The sequence below is a fragment of the Zootermopsis nevadensis genome, unplaced genomic scaffold, assembly GCF_977971745.1.
Source record: "Zootermopsis nevadensis isolate Lab colony 2312 unplaced genomic scaffold, Znev_1.0 Znev_ptg000022l, whole genome shotgun sequence".
Classification (NCBI taxonomy): domain Eukaryota; kingdom Metazoa; phylum Arthropoda; class Insecta; order Blattodea; family Termopsidae; genus Zootermopsis; species Zootermopsis nevadensis.
The window spans coordinates 7,542,001-7,562,393 of NW_028259154.1; the positions used below are offsets into that span (position 1 = coordinate 7,542,001).

A 20,393-nucleotide genomic window follows, 5' to 3' on the forward strand; every position below is an offset into this window, starting at 1 on the left:
TGTTGCCGAATGAAAGGATGATTAATGAATAACAAATTGGGAAGTATGTAAAATTAAGTTTGTCGTGGCCTAATTTAAGATATTATTCAAAGTTACTATCCAAAAATTTTCCTGGAGAGACTGAGGAAAGAGACAAATAACTGCAGTCAGTCTAATCGATCTCAGGGCCAAGACATCAATTCGGTAACTCCAAAAGACAAAGCAAAACGATCGACCATAACGTTAAGTGACAGGCCTGCCAATCTATAAATAAACTCTACAAAGTCACTATTACCTCTGTGTTTTTTTTTTCATTATCCTAATTACGGAACTGAAAACAATATAAAAAGTAGCATGGTACACCGAGGTAATTCAAAATTCCTTGTACAAAAAATTCTCTTCCCTAAGCGCTAATAACAGGGGTGTCAAAAATAAACAAATATTTAAATATAATTGTTTATTTTCTATATCCAAAGCTTACTTTTACTGCGAGCTTTGTCTAGGCCTAATATGTCAATATTCAAATCACTGGAAAAAATAAAGTGACATGTAAAGCATGATTGTTTAATCGGCCCGAATTTGAATTTATACACATTTCAAATATATTTTGGACCATGGAAATATAAACCGAATTACCCCTCGTTTCCACATTACACAACACTGAAGCGAGAAGCAGTCACTGGTATTTCAACTTAAAAGTAGCTAAAATATGTGAACGTTGCTGAATAAAATACTCTCGAGACGTGTAGTAAAGACACCGCAGCAATGGGTAGAACTCGGTCAATAATGATTGTTGTATCGATTAATCGATACGTCGATATTCAAGTGTTTCTCTTCTAGACAGTTCATTAATCAAGATCGGAGATTCTATATAAATTCCAAACTTGATGAAACTCTGTAATCAGTAATTATCTGATGGGTCTGTTCAGTTTCTACGGATATCCATCAATATTGTTTGTAGGGCCAGGTTCACACCACTGCGCGTAACTGTTTGGTTCAACGATGGCAGATTGATGAATAGCGTGATGTGTAAGATAAACGAAATGGATTCAGCTGAATTCTGTGGACCATCGGTTAGACATAGTTATTGAAGAATTAGGCCTAAGTGAAACCAATAAGTACAGACTGAAGAAAATGACATAACTAGGAGCTTCATAAGTCTGAGACTGAGGAAAATGACATAATTATGAGCTTCATGATTTGTGTACTCTTCAAAAAACAGTTTGTGTCAGGATTATAATTGAAGTTTCACAACCGAAGCAAAATTACGTCCATGGTTTATATTTCAAATTACTTCTAATTTAACAAAAGTAGCACTTGGCCTTTTGTTAGTGTTCAAATTATTTTACCATTTATAAGTTAAAAATAACAAACATTACTTGTAATGACTACGAAAATTCGTTTCCTTGTACTTGTATTAATGTTTTAGAAATTACACCCATTTACTTTCTGTCGCAGTCGAAATGTTAATAAGATTATCACATCAAGGAAGGTGAGATGGGCGGCGAACGCAGATGCAAGGGAAAAAGGAGAAGAAATTTTTAAAAATATGTATGGAAGTGATCACTTGTAAAATATAAGCGTACATTGGAGAATAATATTAAAGTGAAACTTAAGAAATTAAGCGTCAAGATAGCATTCAGTGGCAGGCTCTTGTAAACATCAAGTTCTATAAAAGGCTGGATATTTCTTGACAAAATCAGCAACTATTAGCTTCTCAGTAAGAGCTCTAATGGATGCAGTTTTACAATAATAATAAGAGCAAAGAATAACTTTCAAGTTCCAGCTGAAAGATTTATTAATAAAACTAGAAGAAGTACACAAACACGAAAGAAAAATTAGAATTTCTGTCTGCTGCAATGCGCTTCTAACGTCTCTCAAGTGAACTGCGAGTATGAAAAGCAATTTCCAGGCGATATTGCCACCCACAACACCTTCCAGTTACAACGGTCAGAAACCAGAACTACGGATGTGTCATATCCTCAGTGAGCCCGGGGATTATTTCCTAGAGACATGGATGAACTGTAAAGCCGACTAAATTACAGTCCACTACTGTAATCTTGAGACTTGCAAGGAATGCAGTAAGTCCGGAGCGTTAAAGGCAGACGCTGTCTTTCCTCCTTCCTCTTCACCCCACCTCCTCACCCCGCAAGTCTCAAGATTACAGTCGTGGACTGTACTTCAAACTATAGTGTAAGAAACTTCACCAACACGCCTCATATACACGCTAATAGACTGAGACTTAAGCTAAGCGGTACATCAGTTGTTACTAGCACCCAACATTTAAACGCCAACTAAACGAAAATCAGATAGTGTCCCGAATTCTGGGATAATTTAGTCAAATCCTTGTCACCAAAGCGTACTTTCCTACTATCTATACGGTACAGGAGCTCAAAGTTATGCAGGTGGTTAAAAACTAAATTGTATGATTTGAGGACCTCACGGGGTTGAATACGAAGGTGGCTATTTTCTGGGTTGTAGCGCCTTGTAGTCTGGTAGAAACTCACGAGCGCTTCAGAGGTTCTTGTTGCCTCCATTGTCAGGGCGATGGAGGCAGCAAGGACCTCTGAAACGTTGATAAACTTCTATCAGACTATACGGCGCTACAACCCAGAAGACAGACATCTTCAAAAACAGGATTGCTGTTTTTTGAGTCCAGAAGATAACGTAAAAATGTCCGCCATTGAATTAGGTAAATAATGAAAATGTTAATACATATTTCCGAATGGTTTGAGTTCCAGCTTAGAATATTGTAAAGAACGGTATCGCTAACACAATTTATTCAGTGTGCTGAAAGTTGCAACGTCTTTAATAATATCATTAGCGTAACGAGAAAATCGAAGGTGATTAAATTTGGTAGTCGCAGTTGCAGTTGTAGGAGTCGGTCTTTAGATTTTTTCTATCAAGTATTACCTTTCCACTTAGTTACAGACGTAAGGAAATAAAATTCGTCATTCATAACGACTGGTACCTTCAACTGAAACACGTAAAATTTATAATTTCGTTTAGGTTTCATTAAACTATATAATTACGCCGTATTTTCATCCACCCAAATGTACCTAGTTAGACTAAAATAATGTGGATAAAATTAAGCGAGAAAGTGATTTATAGGATTCGTGCTTTTACAATTTAATAAAATACGACTGTTTACATTTACAGTTATCACTTTAGGTTTTGGAAACTACTCTTACAATTTTGAGTTTGACGCCATGACTTGGTGCTTATTTGCCATAAAATACACAGCTGTTTAGGTACCAAGTTACTTTTTTGTAAAACGATTTACTTTTTTAAGATTTTACAGGATGACAATTGCCATACAGGAACGGGACACATGAAGACACAAATGTTATAATTAGTATTTTGTACCATGCAAATCCATGCGGCCTACGGAAAACAGCTACATATTTTTTACACTGCTGTACAGACACACCATAACTATCGAAATTCATGAAATGTAAGAAAAGCCAAACTTAATGCAGGTTAAGTTACACAAAGATTATTTTTTTGCCTACAAATAATTAGGATTTCTACAGCGTCATTCATCTTTATCTTATCACACTGATAAAAATTATTCCAGGACTCTTGCAGATAGCTAAAATTTTTTAAGAAACACGTATTCAGTGTAAATACTTTTTGTGCGATTAGATTTACAATCTACAAACTATTAAAATTTGAAGAGCAATCAGGAGATGCAAATATGAACGGATAGCAGAACCCTTAGACACATCGCACACAGCCTATATACGTGCGTGCGATGCTTTCAACCTTAATGTAAAAGGCGGATAGAAGGACGGCAAATTAATATATACCTATTCTTCAATTTACAAATTTTCACTACACGTAAACATAAATATATGCCTATTTTTCAAATTACGAACATTATTTTCGCTACAACTAAGAAAATGTCTTATCATTTACTCTTTATGATTATTATACGTACGGTAATTCAGGCTTTAATAAATACAATTGTTTATTCTTTACGTAAATTATGTTTACACTTTGACTATAGTAACTTTTGTGTGATATAAACACTTTATTAGTGCCTGAGAAGGTTAAATAGGTAATAATTACTATAAAAATTTATATTATTCTAACACATTTGAGAAAAGTATTGGGTGACTTTTCTTGGCATTGGAAACCAATAAGAATGTCTTACATTGAAATTAATGGTAATTTTATTTTAGATTTAAGAATTTTTACCTTACAAACAATTTTCATCGAATGAAAATCGCTAGATGAATGTGACTGATGAAAATATTTCTAATAATGTGAAACATTATGTAAATATTTTCATTTAAAGCATTTAGACTAATAGAACTAGCGTTTAAACAATATTCTATGGTAGACTTTGTTTAGTGTAATTTCCGTCATTTCTAGAAGCACAACTGACCCGTGTGTCTGTCCACAGCGGCAGCTAGACGTCAAGGGATACCAGTGCTCCAGTGACCTTAGATACATCCTCTTTCGTCACAATGTCAAATCTGTGAGTATTAAAGCAAACGATTATCTCAAACCACACACTACATCACGCATAATAACACGTGAAACCATTCCCAAAAATATTTTTCCACGCTTCTGTTTTAGTACAGCCTGTTTCCACAACATAAATGATCATTTCTTAAACGCCACGAAGACTTACCATTGACTGTTCAGAGATGAGGAATTTCGTTTCACTAAACTTCTTAGCAAGTAAATTCATTCAGAATGGAAGAGAGAGTGTTTTAGACAAAACGTCTTAATTATAAACCCTTTTAAGCCGCAAATAATCTAAATAATATTCAAGAATTCAGTTCGTATCTCAAATAAAACACAACACTTCTCCATTACGAAGATCAGCGTGTTAATTAAGGTTAAGGAAATAATCCCTGTTTACAGTGGGAATAATTAAAAATCTTTAAGTATAAAATGCACGGTTACTGAATGTTGAAGCAGTAGTACAAGTAGTTGCTACTGGGATTTAAGGGGTTAAGCATGCGCGTTCTATTTTTTGTACACTAATTGTCATTTATACTGAAATCGTTGGTCGTGCACATTCGAGAGTGTACATGGTAATAACGCGGGCAAAAAAATAAAAAGTTCTCTGTGATTTTACATGTGACACTTGTATTAAGTTCTTATAACGTAGATACAGATATATTATATAACAAAAATATAATGAAAGACATATTTTGAATATTATAACTCAAAATGAAGGCTTCAAAGGAAGGTAGTTACAAAACATATACTATGCAGAATGAAGACAAAATAGAATATGAAAGCAGAAACTGGGGTAATATACCACTGGACACTGTATACGTAGAGGGTTTAGAAAAGACAATTATACGCAGTTCTGCATAGTTCATGACTATCATAAACACAATTCATACTGTTTCAGAATTCATTAACACTCCGGATGTAATTTAGCAACGTTTCAGTACATGTAAACATACATACTGCATTTAGTTAAACATAACGGTTATAAAGTGTCATTCAACGTTTCAGATGAAACGCATTTACACCTTTAGTACGGCATGTGAATGAAACTTATATATATATATATATATATATACGCGCCATATACCGAGATTTATCAAAAATTTCCAATGCACAAAAAGTATACCTTACGTAAAAACTGTATGAATTTAAAATAAACCAAACTAAATCTAAATCGAACTGGTTTGATAAATTTTCGTTTGGGGTTGTTATAAAGGATGTAATTAAAATATGTCTTGTAGTTTCGGTTGTATTACTGACAGACAGACCCTGAAACTGACGAGTGCTTTTCCAAGCGCGTCCGATATTGCTGAATTACGTGTGCATTGTTTGAAAGCTAATATTTCTGAGGCAACGAATTTTCGGAAGTGGCAGCAACTGTTTCTTATTTATTTTATGGAGCTAATTAACTTTCTGTAGGGTTTCTGAAGCCTTCCTCGTAGCCGCGCATAACCCCGGGCGGGGCGGAAGACGTAAAAGTCTAATTGTCTCACTCCTTCGTCTCTTTCCACTGTAATTCATTCCTTCAGAAGTTTATATTAACTTCTTGCAAATGAGAAAAGCGCTTGAAGGGAGGAGGGGGAAGAGTTACACCACGGGAGATGCAGCACCGACAGATCGGTCTCATCTTCTTATACACTCGATCCATAAATGTATACATACATTCAATGAAATAAAGACATTTTAATAACCTGAACCGCTACGTACTTCAGAACTGGCACTTAGTGAATTAGCGAATCTAGTGCAGGTTTTCAAAATGACCACCGTTAGCTTCGAACACAGTTGACAGCGATGTTCAACAGACTGACAAGGTTAATATTTCATATTATAATATAATAGTCTTTTTCAGACATTCCGTATATGTTTTAAATTCCGGATATGTATGTATGTCTGTGTTCATTTGTATACCCGCCTATAGCTCCAGAAGGGTTAAGCCGATTTGTACAGCATTTGGCATTTGCTTATTCCTTGAGACCAGAAAGATAACTAAAGAGAAGTAGAACTCCGAGATATGTGCAATGAGTTCGATTCCCGGTGAGGGCTGGCTGTTCCTGTAGCTCGTAAACTAAGCAAGATAGAACAACGGTGAGATGACCAAAGTTGTTTGTTTAGATTAGGAGTTTACAGAATAAATACGAAGAAACCGAAATACTATCCTGAGTTCGATTCCCGGTGAATATGTTTTCTGTAGACTGGAAACTAAGCGTGGCAGAACAACGGCTCAAAGAACTAAATTATTTGTTTCGGCGAGGAGATTACAGGTATCAAGCTGACAAACCCAAAATCTGCGTAGTTAATAATAATAAGGTAATAATTAATCGCTACTCATATAATTCCTAAAATTCAATCAAAATGACAAAATGCATAGGCTTTATAAAAGAATCACAAAGTGATTTTCTAACATAAATTTTGGCAATATGCTGTTTAGATTACTCCAGTAACACTTACAACTTACAGATTCACTTTAATATTATACTCCTATCTACAACACTGTCTTCTGAGGTGTTTCTTCCCTTCCGGTTTTCGAATAAAATTTTGTATGCATTCCTCACTGGTTCAACGCGTTCTACATGTCCTGGCAATTACATCCCACTTGATTTTTTGATTTTAATGACAGGCCTATTTATTGAAGAGAACAAATTATAAAACCTCTCATTCTTCAGTTTTGTTCAGCCTTTGTTATTTCGAATTGTTTCAACCCAAATATTCCTCTAAGCAAATAGCATAAAACTAGCTCCACATTTTAATGGCATCACAATGCTTGGTAGTGTTGAATATTTTTAACAATATAACTTTTACGTAACTTACGTTTTCGGAGTTTAGCCGCATCAAATGTTGAAAATTATCTACGTTTTCGGCAAACAATGCAATTGCCATCATCAGGGTGAATGTATCGTGGTTGTATAGCAGCCCGCTCTTTCGGTCCACCAATCAGAACTATTATATTCTACTTGCCACCTACTGCCTGCTTTATATAAGGTTTCTAAATAATCCCAACCTGAAGATGGAAACTGCCCAAACGTGGCTTATCTCCAAAAGCCGATGTTACACATTCAATCCCAGCTATAAGTAAAGCCGTCCCGCTACGCGCTATGTAAGTCTTTGGTGGGAGTGGAGGTATAGCTACTACTCTTTCTGGACTTTGGCACTATATGTGAGTGAGTGATCAACATCACGACCTGGCCGCGCATTACCCCCGGAAAAGGACCCCGTTACTCATTGGATAGGAGGTTGGGTGGGCACCAGATTTGGTCTGGAAGCAGAGGCTAGAGAAAAAACTCTCTGCCCCCGTCGTGGATCGAACCCCTGTTGTCCAGCCCGTAGCTAGTCACTGTACTGACACAACTATCTCGGCCCCAATTTAAATGATAGCTTAATAAAATGTAAATACTCGCACATTCATATATCACCATTCTATGTTCGGTTATAAGGGGTATTACACGCAAAATAAATTTTTCTAACTTAATAAGATCCTCGCCTTTATATGGGGCATTCCTCTATCACAAACGAGGTTCTAAAGACCGAGTTATAGCCATACAATCGCCCCACCACATGTGAGGAATTTCCACTACCTTATTCTAGAAAAAAAAACAAAGGAAACGAACGAATATGAAGATCGCTGTCTTCCGGAATGTTATACATATTAAGTAGGCACGAAATCTGATATAGTGGAAATGCCATTATCCCAGTATTCTGCAACTGTTTTGCTAACACAGATTAAAGGCGTGCCTTGAATGTTTATAAAAGACTGCTAATTCTCACGTTATAGTTAGAGAAATGCAATATCATATATTTTGCAATTATCTTAAAACCTTGCATACCATGCGGTGTATTGATATACAAATTCATGCATACAAACAAAACTGTTTACACATTAAACAACACTTTGTGCTAAACGCTTTCCGACCTCAAGAGGCAATTAGAATTTGTAATGCACATACACTAGTTCATTATCGATATTTTTATCCATATGCCATGATTTCTTACCATATGCCTGTAATTGATAATTGCCCTATACTCCAAAAGAACATGACGGTATGTTCGTCTGAAACGTTGATATCTATTTACAGGTCCACGTGGTTTTATAACTCTGACTACCAACATTGACATCTTTGTCGCCGTGAGAAATTCAATTCTCAACATACAATTATTTATTTTACAGGCGTTTTCTTCACAACCTGATGTAAATCAAAATAGTTGTGATCAACTTTCTTTGAATTAACTTTTCATGAGTTTACTGACGCACAACCGTAGCAAATTGATCAAAAGTCCCAAACAACCTATAGAGATACTTACAATTCTATTGCCTTTAACATTTTACGTACTTTTCAAATTATATTAAGTTTAAAACTTGGAAACATTCTTGAGACTGAATACTAACCTAATGCATACTATGAGAGATATATCTTGTTTAGAAACCGATCATTTCGTTTCTGTTCTGAATGTTTTTAATGTCAGTCAGTGAAAGAAGCTTCTGCTATTTATTATTTTTCATCTGTTTGTATATTAATATTTGGTAAATATATATATATACACGTAAATTAATATAATTTAGCTTTAATTATAACGGTATGGAAGGGGAACGCTAAGCAATTTTACAAGCAATATTTTGAAGACTTCTCTCTTCTGGGTTGTTGCGCCGTGTAGTATGGTAGATGTTTACCAAGGCTTCAGAGGTCATACTGCCTCCGTTATCAGGGGATGGGTTGTTGCATCGTGTAGTATCATCGCCCTGATGACGGAGGCAGTATGACCTCTGAAGCCTCGATAAACATCTACCATACTACATGGTGCAACAACCCAGAAGACAGAAATCTTTATACTCACCGCTTCGAAAACCTCAAATCTTACAAACAATGATTTGTTTAGTTCACCAAGAATTGAGTCTAAGAACTAAGAAGTAAGCAATTCTCAACTAATTATCACCTAGAAAAGGACTTTAAATTAGCAGATTGTAAATTACGTTACCATGGAAACAAACAGCAGACGGAGGCTTACTCGAGTTAGGTCATCCAAACGGTTTGGCAAGTTGCCTATCCCAGACACTAGCAGTCCGATTTATTGATGCGAACAAAAGATTTAGAGAAAGAAAACTTCTCCTCATAGGACTTATGTATCCATTCTTATTTATTCTGTTTTTCTTTCGTAGGTATTTCGTCAATCATTCACAGCCCACTACACAGTATATGACGTCACTAACGAGTAAGTATTATATTTTTTATAGCCTAACTTAAGGAGTGACCATCAATTCTTGCGCATAAGGGTATTGTTTGTTTTGTATTTTTCTGTGCATTATTATTATCATTATAATTATTATTATTTGTTTGTTGTCTATTCATCACGTAAAATTTCTTCCTTTGCTAGATGTAAATCAGCCATAAATACGGTGTGCAAAGAAATCGATATATTAAGTAAATATCTGGTTACACTTAATCGTAACTATTTTTGCTGCTAGTAACATTTTGTTCACATATTATTTTATGTATCATAATTTCATAACTTTATTATAACTTATTTATTGTTATTCTTCTTTTATTTGTCTGTTGTTTGTTTTTTGTGCTGTATCTGTAATGGGAAATTTGGCTGTTGATGCAGCACAGAAAAAATTAAATTATTATTATTGTTGTTACTGTTATTATTATTAAACGGCGGTTGCATCGTTGACTCGGGGCACACCTAGCCTCTTACATAATATATTATTTGATATGTATTATATTAAAATATATTGGAAACATTACATCATTAAATGTGGTATTCCTGGAATAGACGTTTTTCTCATTTTCTTCATTTTTTATGCACCACACTTACCATACAGATATTTTACAACTCAGTGTCTTTTCATTTGCTCCAGTAATTAGTTACTGGTGGTTCTGTACTCTGTATTCCACAAGATCCTTGCATATAAATATCTACTCGACTTTTACTTCAGCAATCCACATTTGATAATGGCGATGCAACAATACAATTATCTAATTAATCCTAAATCAGAAAGAAGTCCACTGTCATGTACTTTCAACCTCCCGCGTCACACACTAGTCAAGGTAAGGAAACGCTAGTTACTAGGCCGCTGCTCACGCCAGTTGCGCAAAAACTGTGCAGGCGCGAACACCTTACTTCGCATCGAAATCGTTTGTTCTTGTTCCTAAGTGATTTAGCAATGCGTATCCTGACAAAGAGTAAGTATGGTTACATTTTAAATGGAACACATATTGAAGTGATCGCAGTATAAAATATTTACATGACAAAAACTGAAACATTCATTTCAAACTTTAATTTTGACGCTCGAATAAAGAGGTAGTGCATGTTCATGATTTAATATGTATCAAGAAAAATATATAATGAATTAATAAATTATACTGTTTACCTAGTATAATTAGGGTGATCAAATCTAGAAGATTTGCATTTGCAGGACATGTGGCGCGCATGGAGGGACGTGAGAAATACGTACAATATTTTTGTTGTAAAATCCAAAATTAAGATACCATTTCAATGATCTAGGCTTAATGAGAGGATAATATGTTTTAAAATGTGACCATAAGGAAAATATTAGAAGTTTTAGACTTGATTTAATACTCTCAAGTCAAGGTTGAGTGGTGATTTTTTTATCTATGGGAATTTATAACTTATTATTTTGGTTAATATTTAAAAAACTTCTAGCCTCTGCGTCCAGACCGGCTCTGGGGCCCACCCAGCCTCCTCTACAATGGGTACCGGGGTCCTTTCCCGGGGGTAAAGCCGGCCGGGGTGTGATGCTGACCACTCACCCCCATCTAGTGCCGAGGTCAAGGAAGGGAGGAGCTATACCTCCTCTCACCCCAAACGCCTACATGGCGTATAGTGGGACAAACTTTACTTTACTTTACTTCACTTTAAAAAACTAGTTTTTTATCTAGAGGTAAATTATAGTGCAAAAGGTGTAGAATCTACACAATTGAAAATAACAAACTGGTGAACAATATTTCGTGCTTACATACTTAAAATTTATTGGTTAGAAAATACATAAGCAATGGACAGTAAACAAGTTCATGGTCCAAACGATGTTTCTGCCACACTGTTTGGGCACTCCTGTTTAATTGCAACCTCATTCTTCTAAATCTCACTTGACAGAATGCGACTAATTAAAGTCAAAATTATATGATTGTGTTGGTGCTGGAACCAATATTTAGGTACTTACAGCACAGCAGATCGATGTTACAACCACAAACTATGAGACTGTCATTTTGAGTGATCGGTTAGTGTTTATGGGCGTTCATCATAAAACCGAATTGCTGGCAACGGCGAGTGACCAGAGAGAAATTTCCGATCAAAAACATTTTAATTCCATAAAACACGTGGCCTTGAAACCGCCTTTTCTTCCACAAGAATATGTTTCCTTTGTTTAAAATTTATATTTCATGATGACTTACAATATGAAACAAACTCACACATCTTGATTGACTGATTCTTGGATTAATGACACTTTTCAACTGCATCGGTTACAATAGTGACCAGTGACAGTATCGCCGTGAAAAATACATCGGAGGTGATGTTGAAGGAAGTGATCGTGATCTGTTTTATTTTATTATCCTAGTATTGTATAGACTGAGAGAAACCACGAAAAGCTTCTGTAAGGAAATCCGATCTGAGCTTCAGAATTCAAACCTGGGATCTCCTGAACACAAAGCACGAGTGATAACTGTTTTATCGATACATTCAGTCATTGATAAACCTCCATATGACAAAACACAGCTGTTCTATTACTAACACAATAATAATAATAATAATTCAATTCAATTCAATTCATTTATTTAAGTGCTTGACCACAGCCAGATGAGGCCAATAACAGTCAAGCACTGAACAACAGTACAGGATGAAATATAATACAATAATAACATTCATTTCTATAATAATAAAAGTAAAACATTACAAATACAAAATCAAACAAATGAAACTAAATATATAAATGTACCATATTATTATTAATAATAATAATAATATTAATTCAATTCCTTTATTGAGTGATAATTCACAAGTAAATGGGCTAAATAATATGACTAAGTAATACAATAATTCAATTCATCGATACTAAAAAACCAATAAAAAACTAGAAACACTTACAAGATTAAATGCTATAACAATTCAATTCATTTATTAAAGTGCCTAACAACAGCCAAAAAGGCCAATAACAGCCAAGCACTAACAATACAAACATTACAATACAAAAACAAACAAACAATAAACTAAATATACAAATGTACAATTCAATTCAATTCAGTTCATTTATTAAAATGCTTGACAACAGCCTAAACGCCAATAACAGCCAAGCACTAACAAAATACAAACCTTACAATACAAATACAAACAAACAAAAAACTGAATATATAAATATACAAAATTATACAAAATTAATTTATTACAAAATAATTAATAAGTAAAAAATAAACACTAATAAAACACTAATAAAATAAAAGGAACAAAATAAAAACAAAAATCAAATTAAAACAAATAACCAAGCTAGATCCAATCAAGGCCACTCTCTAAATCATTTCTCTTATTGAGAAAGTGCCCTCAAAAGAAACAATGTTTATACCAAACACGTCCAAAAATTTGCATACGTCATTTGCAGCAATGACACACCTGGCTGAAGGACTATGCCTAAACGCACTGCACACACTAAACATAGAAAATTCTCTTACTTGCCTTGACGGCACACGAATACCAACAGTGTTCATGATGGAATTGCAATTTATTTTGTCCTTAAATACATTAATAAGAAATAAAGCATCGAGATGCCGTCGCCTAGTATAAAGTGTTCTGAAATTTAAAGTAGTTAAAATCAATTCATATTTACGTGTGATATTAAACTGAAGAAACCGATAATTGCACAAATTGGCAAATTTCCTTTGGATATTTTCTAATTTATTAGAATCTGTCTGTGTAAGATTATTCCAAACGACCGGGGCATACTCAAGCTTAGACCTAATTAAAGCATTATATAAAACAACAAGAATGTCTAAAGAGGAAAAGTTATAAGTAATAAAACGAATAAGCCCTAAGGTCCTTAATGCCTGTGTATGAACAAAATTTACATGGCAATGAAAATATAGCTTAGTGTCAAACAAGACACCAAGATCTTTTATACAATCAGTACGGGAAATTAAAATATCACTGATAAAGTAATTAAAATGAATACTGTTGGTTTTCCGTGTGAAAGATATAATTTTGGTTTTCTCAATGTTGAGTTCCATATTGTTAACATCGCACCACTGATGTACAGAATCAATATCTGCTTGAAGAAATTTGCAGTCATTCACCGATTTTATATCACAATATAGTTTCAAATCATCAGCAAATAAGAGAAATTTAGAATACTTAATTTTGTCACAAATGTCGTTAATAAAAACATTATATAAGAAAGGTCCCAAGGTAGAGCCTTGTGGAACTCCAGATAATACCGAGTAAGCAATCGTCCGTTTGACATCTGCATCGGAGATGGATGGAATATTAATAAAATCAGAGCAGGTGTAATCAGAATTATTCTGAGTATCAACAGAAGAAAAATATTTAGAAACAGAGGGAAAATGGTCTGCAAAGGCTTCGGCAATTAATTGAGTCTCAGTAATGATTTTGTTTCCAACTTCAATTTGGGTAACAGACTGGTCATTCTTTTTAAATTTTGAAATATATTTCCAAAAGTGCTTAGGTTGAGATCTTAAATTATCATCAATAAATTTCAACCAAACCAATCTATCTGCCTTAATATTTCTTTTAACTAGACTACGATAATACGAAAAAACACTATAATAATAATAATAAGACTTAAATTTCTTGAATTTCTTAAAAAACTGATTTTTCTTCTTAATATAATATATATAAGAGAACTGGAAAACCAATGAGGATAGGTGGAATTCCTTGGTTTAACAAAAGGAACGGCAAGGTTAATAGCCTCAGGCACAGTAGCCGTGAGGTTATAAACTGCAGATTCAACAGAATTTTGTTCAATTATTTCTGGGTCCTTGGTAATACCGAGGAATTCTCGTTTTTGTATCTTTGTATAAGGTTTGCGCATGCCTGCAGCTAGATGATTATCACTATTATTATTAAAATGGAGCTTATTCTTTGAAATCAGAGATATTATTCTTCCTAGTCGTAGAAATAATTGGGTGTGCTCGGTATCCGCATTCCACCGCCTCCTATTATAAGTCGGACGTGCAGCGATCCCGAGAAAGCTGTTCAGATTTAATATACAATGCGGTGCTATTCACTATTCAGCCCTTCTACAAAAAGTGCCATATCCCCGCTCCATATTAGCTTTATCTTCCGACATTTACCTCTAAATCCTTAAGAAATTAAACAGAAAAACTCACATTTTCTTCTAGGCTAATTGATTTCAAAGACTTTCAATACATGTTCTTCCCTAAAGTGAGAAACGAAGTTCCACAAGCATAAAAAAGAGTTAAAATTATTGGTCTTCGTGTTTTATCGTCGTATTTAGGTTTAAAATAGACTACAGTTCGTTCAAATTTATATTTATAATACTCTCTTATGTTTTTAAGCTGCATTTTAATATCAATTTATCTACTCGTTGTTCTGAAATGGTCTCCAAGATTTTGAGGTCAAAATTTTAAAAAGTTACATATCTAAAGTGTATGTGTAACATATCCCAATTTGAAAATATAATAATAATAATAATGCAGGATTCAAACGTTCTTATAAGAACAACAGTTCTTAAAAGTGGGAATTGTTTCAAAAGTCCCTGTGCACACACACACCCTTGATGACGCACGTGACGTGCGTGCACGTAACTGTGTGATCTTGACCACTACCTCCATTCAACTAATTGTGTCGCGGAACGTGAGTTCTTTGAACACGAGCAAATGCACAAGTACTTGTAATCACATATTATAAAGCGAATATCAACTCTTTCTTCAGAGTTAGTGAATAAGATAAAACTATAATGAACAGATGGACATGCACACAGATAGCTTCCTTGCAGATTTCCGCTCCGCTTTTTATGGGATAATTTGTCGTAGATAAAATTTAGTTTGTAAGATTTGGGGATTCTTTCTGCGACGAATATGACGATAGCTGATTTCTGGGATGTAGCACCGTGCAGGTTAATAGACATTGACCGATATTTCAGAGAACCTTACTGCCTTCATCATGAGGGTGGCGATCTGAGACCTCGGTCAAAATATTACCCATCAGACTACACCGTGCTACCTCGCAGAAAACAGCAATGTTTACAATTTAGTTGCTTCAGCATTTCAGCGATGCCAACTATAATCCAAATTTGTTAGCGACCAGCTGCGCGATTCAATTAGTGGATTGATTTCATGTTTCTGTTCGTAACTCCGCGGAAAAATTATTCAGAATTATTCACAGTTACAGGTGAAGATTTTTTTAAACTCCAACGCCAAAGTCGATATGTCAAGAATCGATGTCGTCACAAGGTGACAATGCTGTTACTTAATTAAGTACTAAACGAAATTACGCTTTCTGTAGTGAAAATTGGTAAGGTGGTTGTGAATAGTGGCATTTGAAAGAGATACTAAAGTAAATCGATAGAGAAAATTCCTCGCCTTTGTGGAAACGGTAGATTCATTATCGAGTTTACAAGAGCTCGCCATTAGTTCCTATCCTGAGCCAGATGAATCCAGTCCACACCGTCAAAAACTATTTTCATAAGATTCGTTTAAGATTGTGTACCATAATTTGCGTAGAAGGGCTGAGGAAAACTGAAAACCGTTAGTCAATATAGCCTGGCTGAAAATTGATCCAACGACCTACAAATACGAAAAATGAGTACTACGCACTCAACTCCGACATTCTGCGTGGTAGACAGAAAACATAACGGACCTACGAAATCCATACTTTGCAAGGAATCCAAAAAACAAAACTTTATCAAATAAAATAATACAGAACGTTATGAGTTAAAGCATTTCGTGCCACATATCATAATTTGCAACTATCGTTTCAGATATTTTCCAACATGTTTAATATTTGAAAAAGGAAGAATGGTTTCTGGCTGTGCTGCGTAAAATCTGTAGTGTTATAATCTCTGAAATGGTCGGATTTTGTGCGCAGTTAAGTGAACATTAAGAATGATGATGTAAGGGACGTAGCAAAATATGTGTACAGCAGCAGAACACAACACTTCTTTTCCTCTTGTTCTACCGCAGCCACCACATCCCTATCAGACTGAACGACGCCCCCAAAGTACAGCAGTCTCGGCTACAGCATGTCACGTGGCTTGGCAATACTACTGCCCTCATCTTGGTGGCTGAGAATGACATCTATGTGCGTCTGTCGCCAGATGGCGGACAGGACTTTCGCCTTACAGTCTCTGGACAACCTGGAACGATCTATAACGGCATTCCCGATTGGCTGTACCAGGGTGAGTGGTAGTAGCTACATCCAGACCGATTCTCGGGCACATACAGTCTTCTAACAGAGGACTAGTACCCCAGATCCCTCCAGAAACAAAGTGGTGTTAGATGACACCGATTTAACGCGAGGTGTTTGAACATAAAGCAATGTTTACCTCTGACCAACTCAACGAGCAAAGTCCTTCTTTAAAGTTAATATTCTTTCACTTGTTAAATAATGCCCCTGTCATTTATTGAGACAGAAAATGTATTGCCGAAATGCTACAATCTCTCGTATTTTAAAGTGTTTATCTCCACTACACTAATTAAATATCTGGTTCCACATGGAGAAATTCTATATTGTGATAAAAGAAAGAAAATATTGGGCAGAAAGAGATCAACTAAATATACGTATATCGCCTACAAGGTGAATAGTTATGTGGAATTAGCAAGTCAAACATTCTATTTAGTAGCCACACACTGACAACAGCGCTCTTACGTATATAACTTCGCCTTTGCCAGAAAAAACAATGTTGTTTTGAAATTTTTAAAAAATGTCCCGGAAATTGTATTCTAGGTATTCCACTGTATGAAACATAAATAAAAGGGCCTCTGTGCTTTTCATATTCAACATAGATACGATAAATAGCATCACAATTCAAAAGAGTGAGGACTATCGATTCGAAAGTTTTAAACACTACTGCACTCCTCTGTTTACAGAGGACATCCTCTCGTCGCCCGAGGCACTGTGGGGGTCGCCAGATGGGACCCACATCATGTACGCCTCCTTTAATGACTCTGAAGTTCGAATCCTGGCCTTCCCGTGGTTCGGATCTGCCTCCGTTAGCGGTTCTATCAAAGGGGGCGCTGGTATATGGACGTTTCCCGAGTCCCGTACAGTGCGCTACCCTACGGTGAGTTTCAGCACTATTAAGTGACTTGTCTAGTTATTTCATAATTTATTTTAATTATTATTCCATTATTTACTTCAGCCTGCGGGTTGATATTTGAAGCCGGGACCTCCCGGAACCAACTCGATCACAACGTACGGTAGTCCACGCCTTTACAAACTGTTTTATTAAGATAAATCTAAAGTAGGCTAAATTATAAATTAGTTTTTAATGACAGCCGTTAAATATAATCAATAATTATACAATATTTTATTTTCCGTCTATACACAAACTTAAAATAATGTTGTTTAAAATTACTTAAAATTATAACATTCTCAGTAGATACTGTATCTTGTTACATTTTGTATTGACGACATGTTTCGATGTGTATTACATCATCATCAGGTCTATCAATTTTAAAAACTGTTGCACATCTTGCGTTGCAGTATCTACTGAGAATGTTATAATTTTAAGTAATTTTAAACAACATTATTTTAAGTTTGTGTATAGACGGAAAATAAAATATTGTATCAATAAAACACAAACATGACGCAATTAAGATATAAATCAATAATTATATGTTAAGTTTACTGGAATCAAGTTTACTTTATTATTTTAGTATTGTTTTTACAGTAGAGGTCTACTCCTTATAATTTAGACCATAATATGCTGAAATCTTGCATATCTAGACTTCAAGACTACAACACATTTGGCTGTCTTCTGGGTTGTAGCGCCGTGTAATCTGGTAGAAATTGATCGGCGTTTCAGAAGTCCTTGCTGCCTGCATTATCAGGACAATGGAAGCAGTATCTCAAATCCTACTAAGCATGCGAAGTGTTTCTACTTTCATGTTTGTTCTCTCCTACAGCCAGGAACTACTAACCCTAAAGTCAAGTTGTGGATCATAGATGTCACCAACATCACTGAGCCACAGCGGTGGGAAGTAAAGCCTCCGGAAGTTCTCGATACCCAGTAAGTAGACCGCAAAATTTCTGCTACAGACGAGTTTTCCATAAACTAAATCAAAATAACTCAATGGTGTAGGACAGGGGTCGGCAAACATTTTTTCTAAAGGGCCAAATAGTAAATATTTTAGGCTCTGCGGGCCAAGAGGCAACCTCGAGGATATTTATATAGGTAGGCCTACTTATGCAACAAGAAAAAAACAAGTTTTAACAAATTTATTGAACAAAATGTAACGTAATAATATTAAGTAGACTACAATTGTTTGAAATACAGCTCTAGTAATGAGAAGAATGGAATTGCCTGTTATGAGATAACATTTCACCAAACTGAGGTTTAAATTCAGTACTCCTTATCATCAAAATTGATTGTAAATGTTCATCCGTTAATGCTGACCTGTATTGAGATTTTACATATTTCATCTTTGAAAATGTCTCTTCACACAGGTAGGTGCTGCCAAATACAGATATAAATCCCCGAGCATATGATCTTAACTGACCGTATTCATCGCTTGGAAGACATTTATAGAATTCTTTCTCTCAACTACTCAACTCGGCCGTTTCGTTATAGCGCGTAATTTAAAATTTCAAAGAATTTAAATATGTAAAGTCCGTTCTTAGCTCGCAGGCCGTACAAAGAGAGGCGGTGGGCCGGATTTGGCCCGCGGGTCGGAGTTTGCCGACCCCTGGTGTAGGACTTTCTTCCATTATCTCAGTCTTACTGAATCATAAAGAGATTGTCTGTTGTAACAGAATCAGAAAGTTCATTATTGCAACAAAATTACAACATTAGACTCCGTCTTGAAATCTGTTGAAGTCATTTAACTTCTTCGTATTGTTTCCATAAGGTAGTTTTCAATATCATCCTCAATCTAGACACAAGACTCACAAATGAAACTATATATCTCATACTATTTCATATTAAGAGTAGTGAAATTTATGAGTTCAGCAAGTTAATAAAGTTTATATCTGAACAGTGGTAAATATTAGTTATTAAATCAATTACAAACACAAAGCTCTTTCTGACTGCATTCCAGTAATTACCAATTAGAAATTAAAGTATTTTTTCTAGTTACTTTCACTAACTGATTCACCAACCCAAAAAATAAACCTACAATTCCCAAGATAATTTTCAACTTGATTTTGAATATAATTTCAAACTTCCTTTGTTTTAATTTCATTATTTTAATACGTATTAATCAGTTTAACTCTCATACTATTCTATATGATGTGTCTACAATGTAATAGAATAATTATTATGGAAACATTTAGTGTAATACGGAACTCCTATACCGACAAACATTTTCAAATCAGCCATGTTTTGACAGGTATTTCGATCTCTTGGTAAGGTAGTTATCATAAAATTCTGCCACATATATATATATTTTTAGATATTTTAGAAGGATGTAGAAACTTTGCTCACTAAACTAAATCCGTGAAGCAGAATTTCCGTCTTTCATACAACTCAAATTTCATTATAATGTTCGCTGGATTCTGGCCTGAGACAGACCAATTCAGTCTACACCATCACACCCAATATTCTTAAAATCCATCCTAATATTACAATCCCATCTACTTGCAACTATGTTTTTATTTCCCTCTACTCCCTATACAGTATCTTATGATTATGCTGTAGCCCTGTATCGTTTGTGTAAACTTTACAAATAACAACTGCCGCATAAGAATAGTCCTGCCTGTACCATATGACAGAATTTAATGTGCGTCAAATAAAATGGGCTTTG

At 35.0% G+C, this 20,393-nt stretch overlaps 1 protein-coding gene across 1 annotated transcript in view; it reads left to right on the plus strand.

The window, feature by feature from the left end:
- Positions 1–20,393, plus strand: part of LOC110831025 (inactive dipeptidyl peptidase 10) — a 110,753-nt gene that overhangs the window by 73,066 nt on the left and 17,294 nt on the right. Inside the window, exons 4-8 of the mRNA XM_022066556.2 lie at positions 4,388–4,462; positions 9,602–9,654; positions 16,614–16,828; positions 17,520–17,713; positions 18,558–18,661. Coding sequence (XP_021922248.1) covers positions 4,388–4,462; positions 9,602–9,654; positions 16,614–16,828; positions 17,520–17,713; positions 18,558–18,661 — 641 coding nt within the window. The remainder of the gene's footprint in view (positions 1–4,387; positions 4,463–9,601; positions 9,655–16,613; positions 16,829–17,519; positions 17,714–18,557; positions 18,662–20,393) is intronic.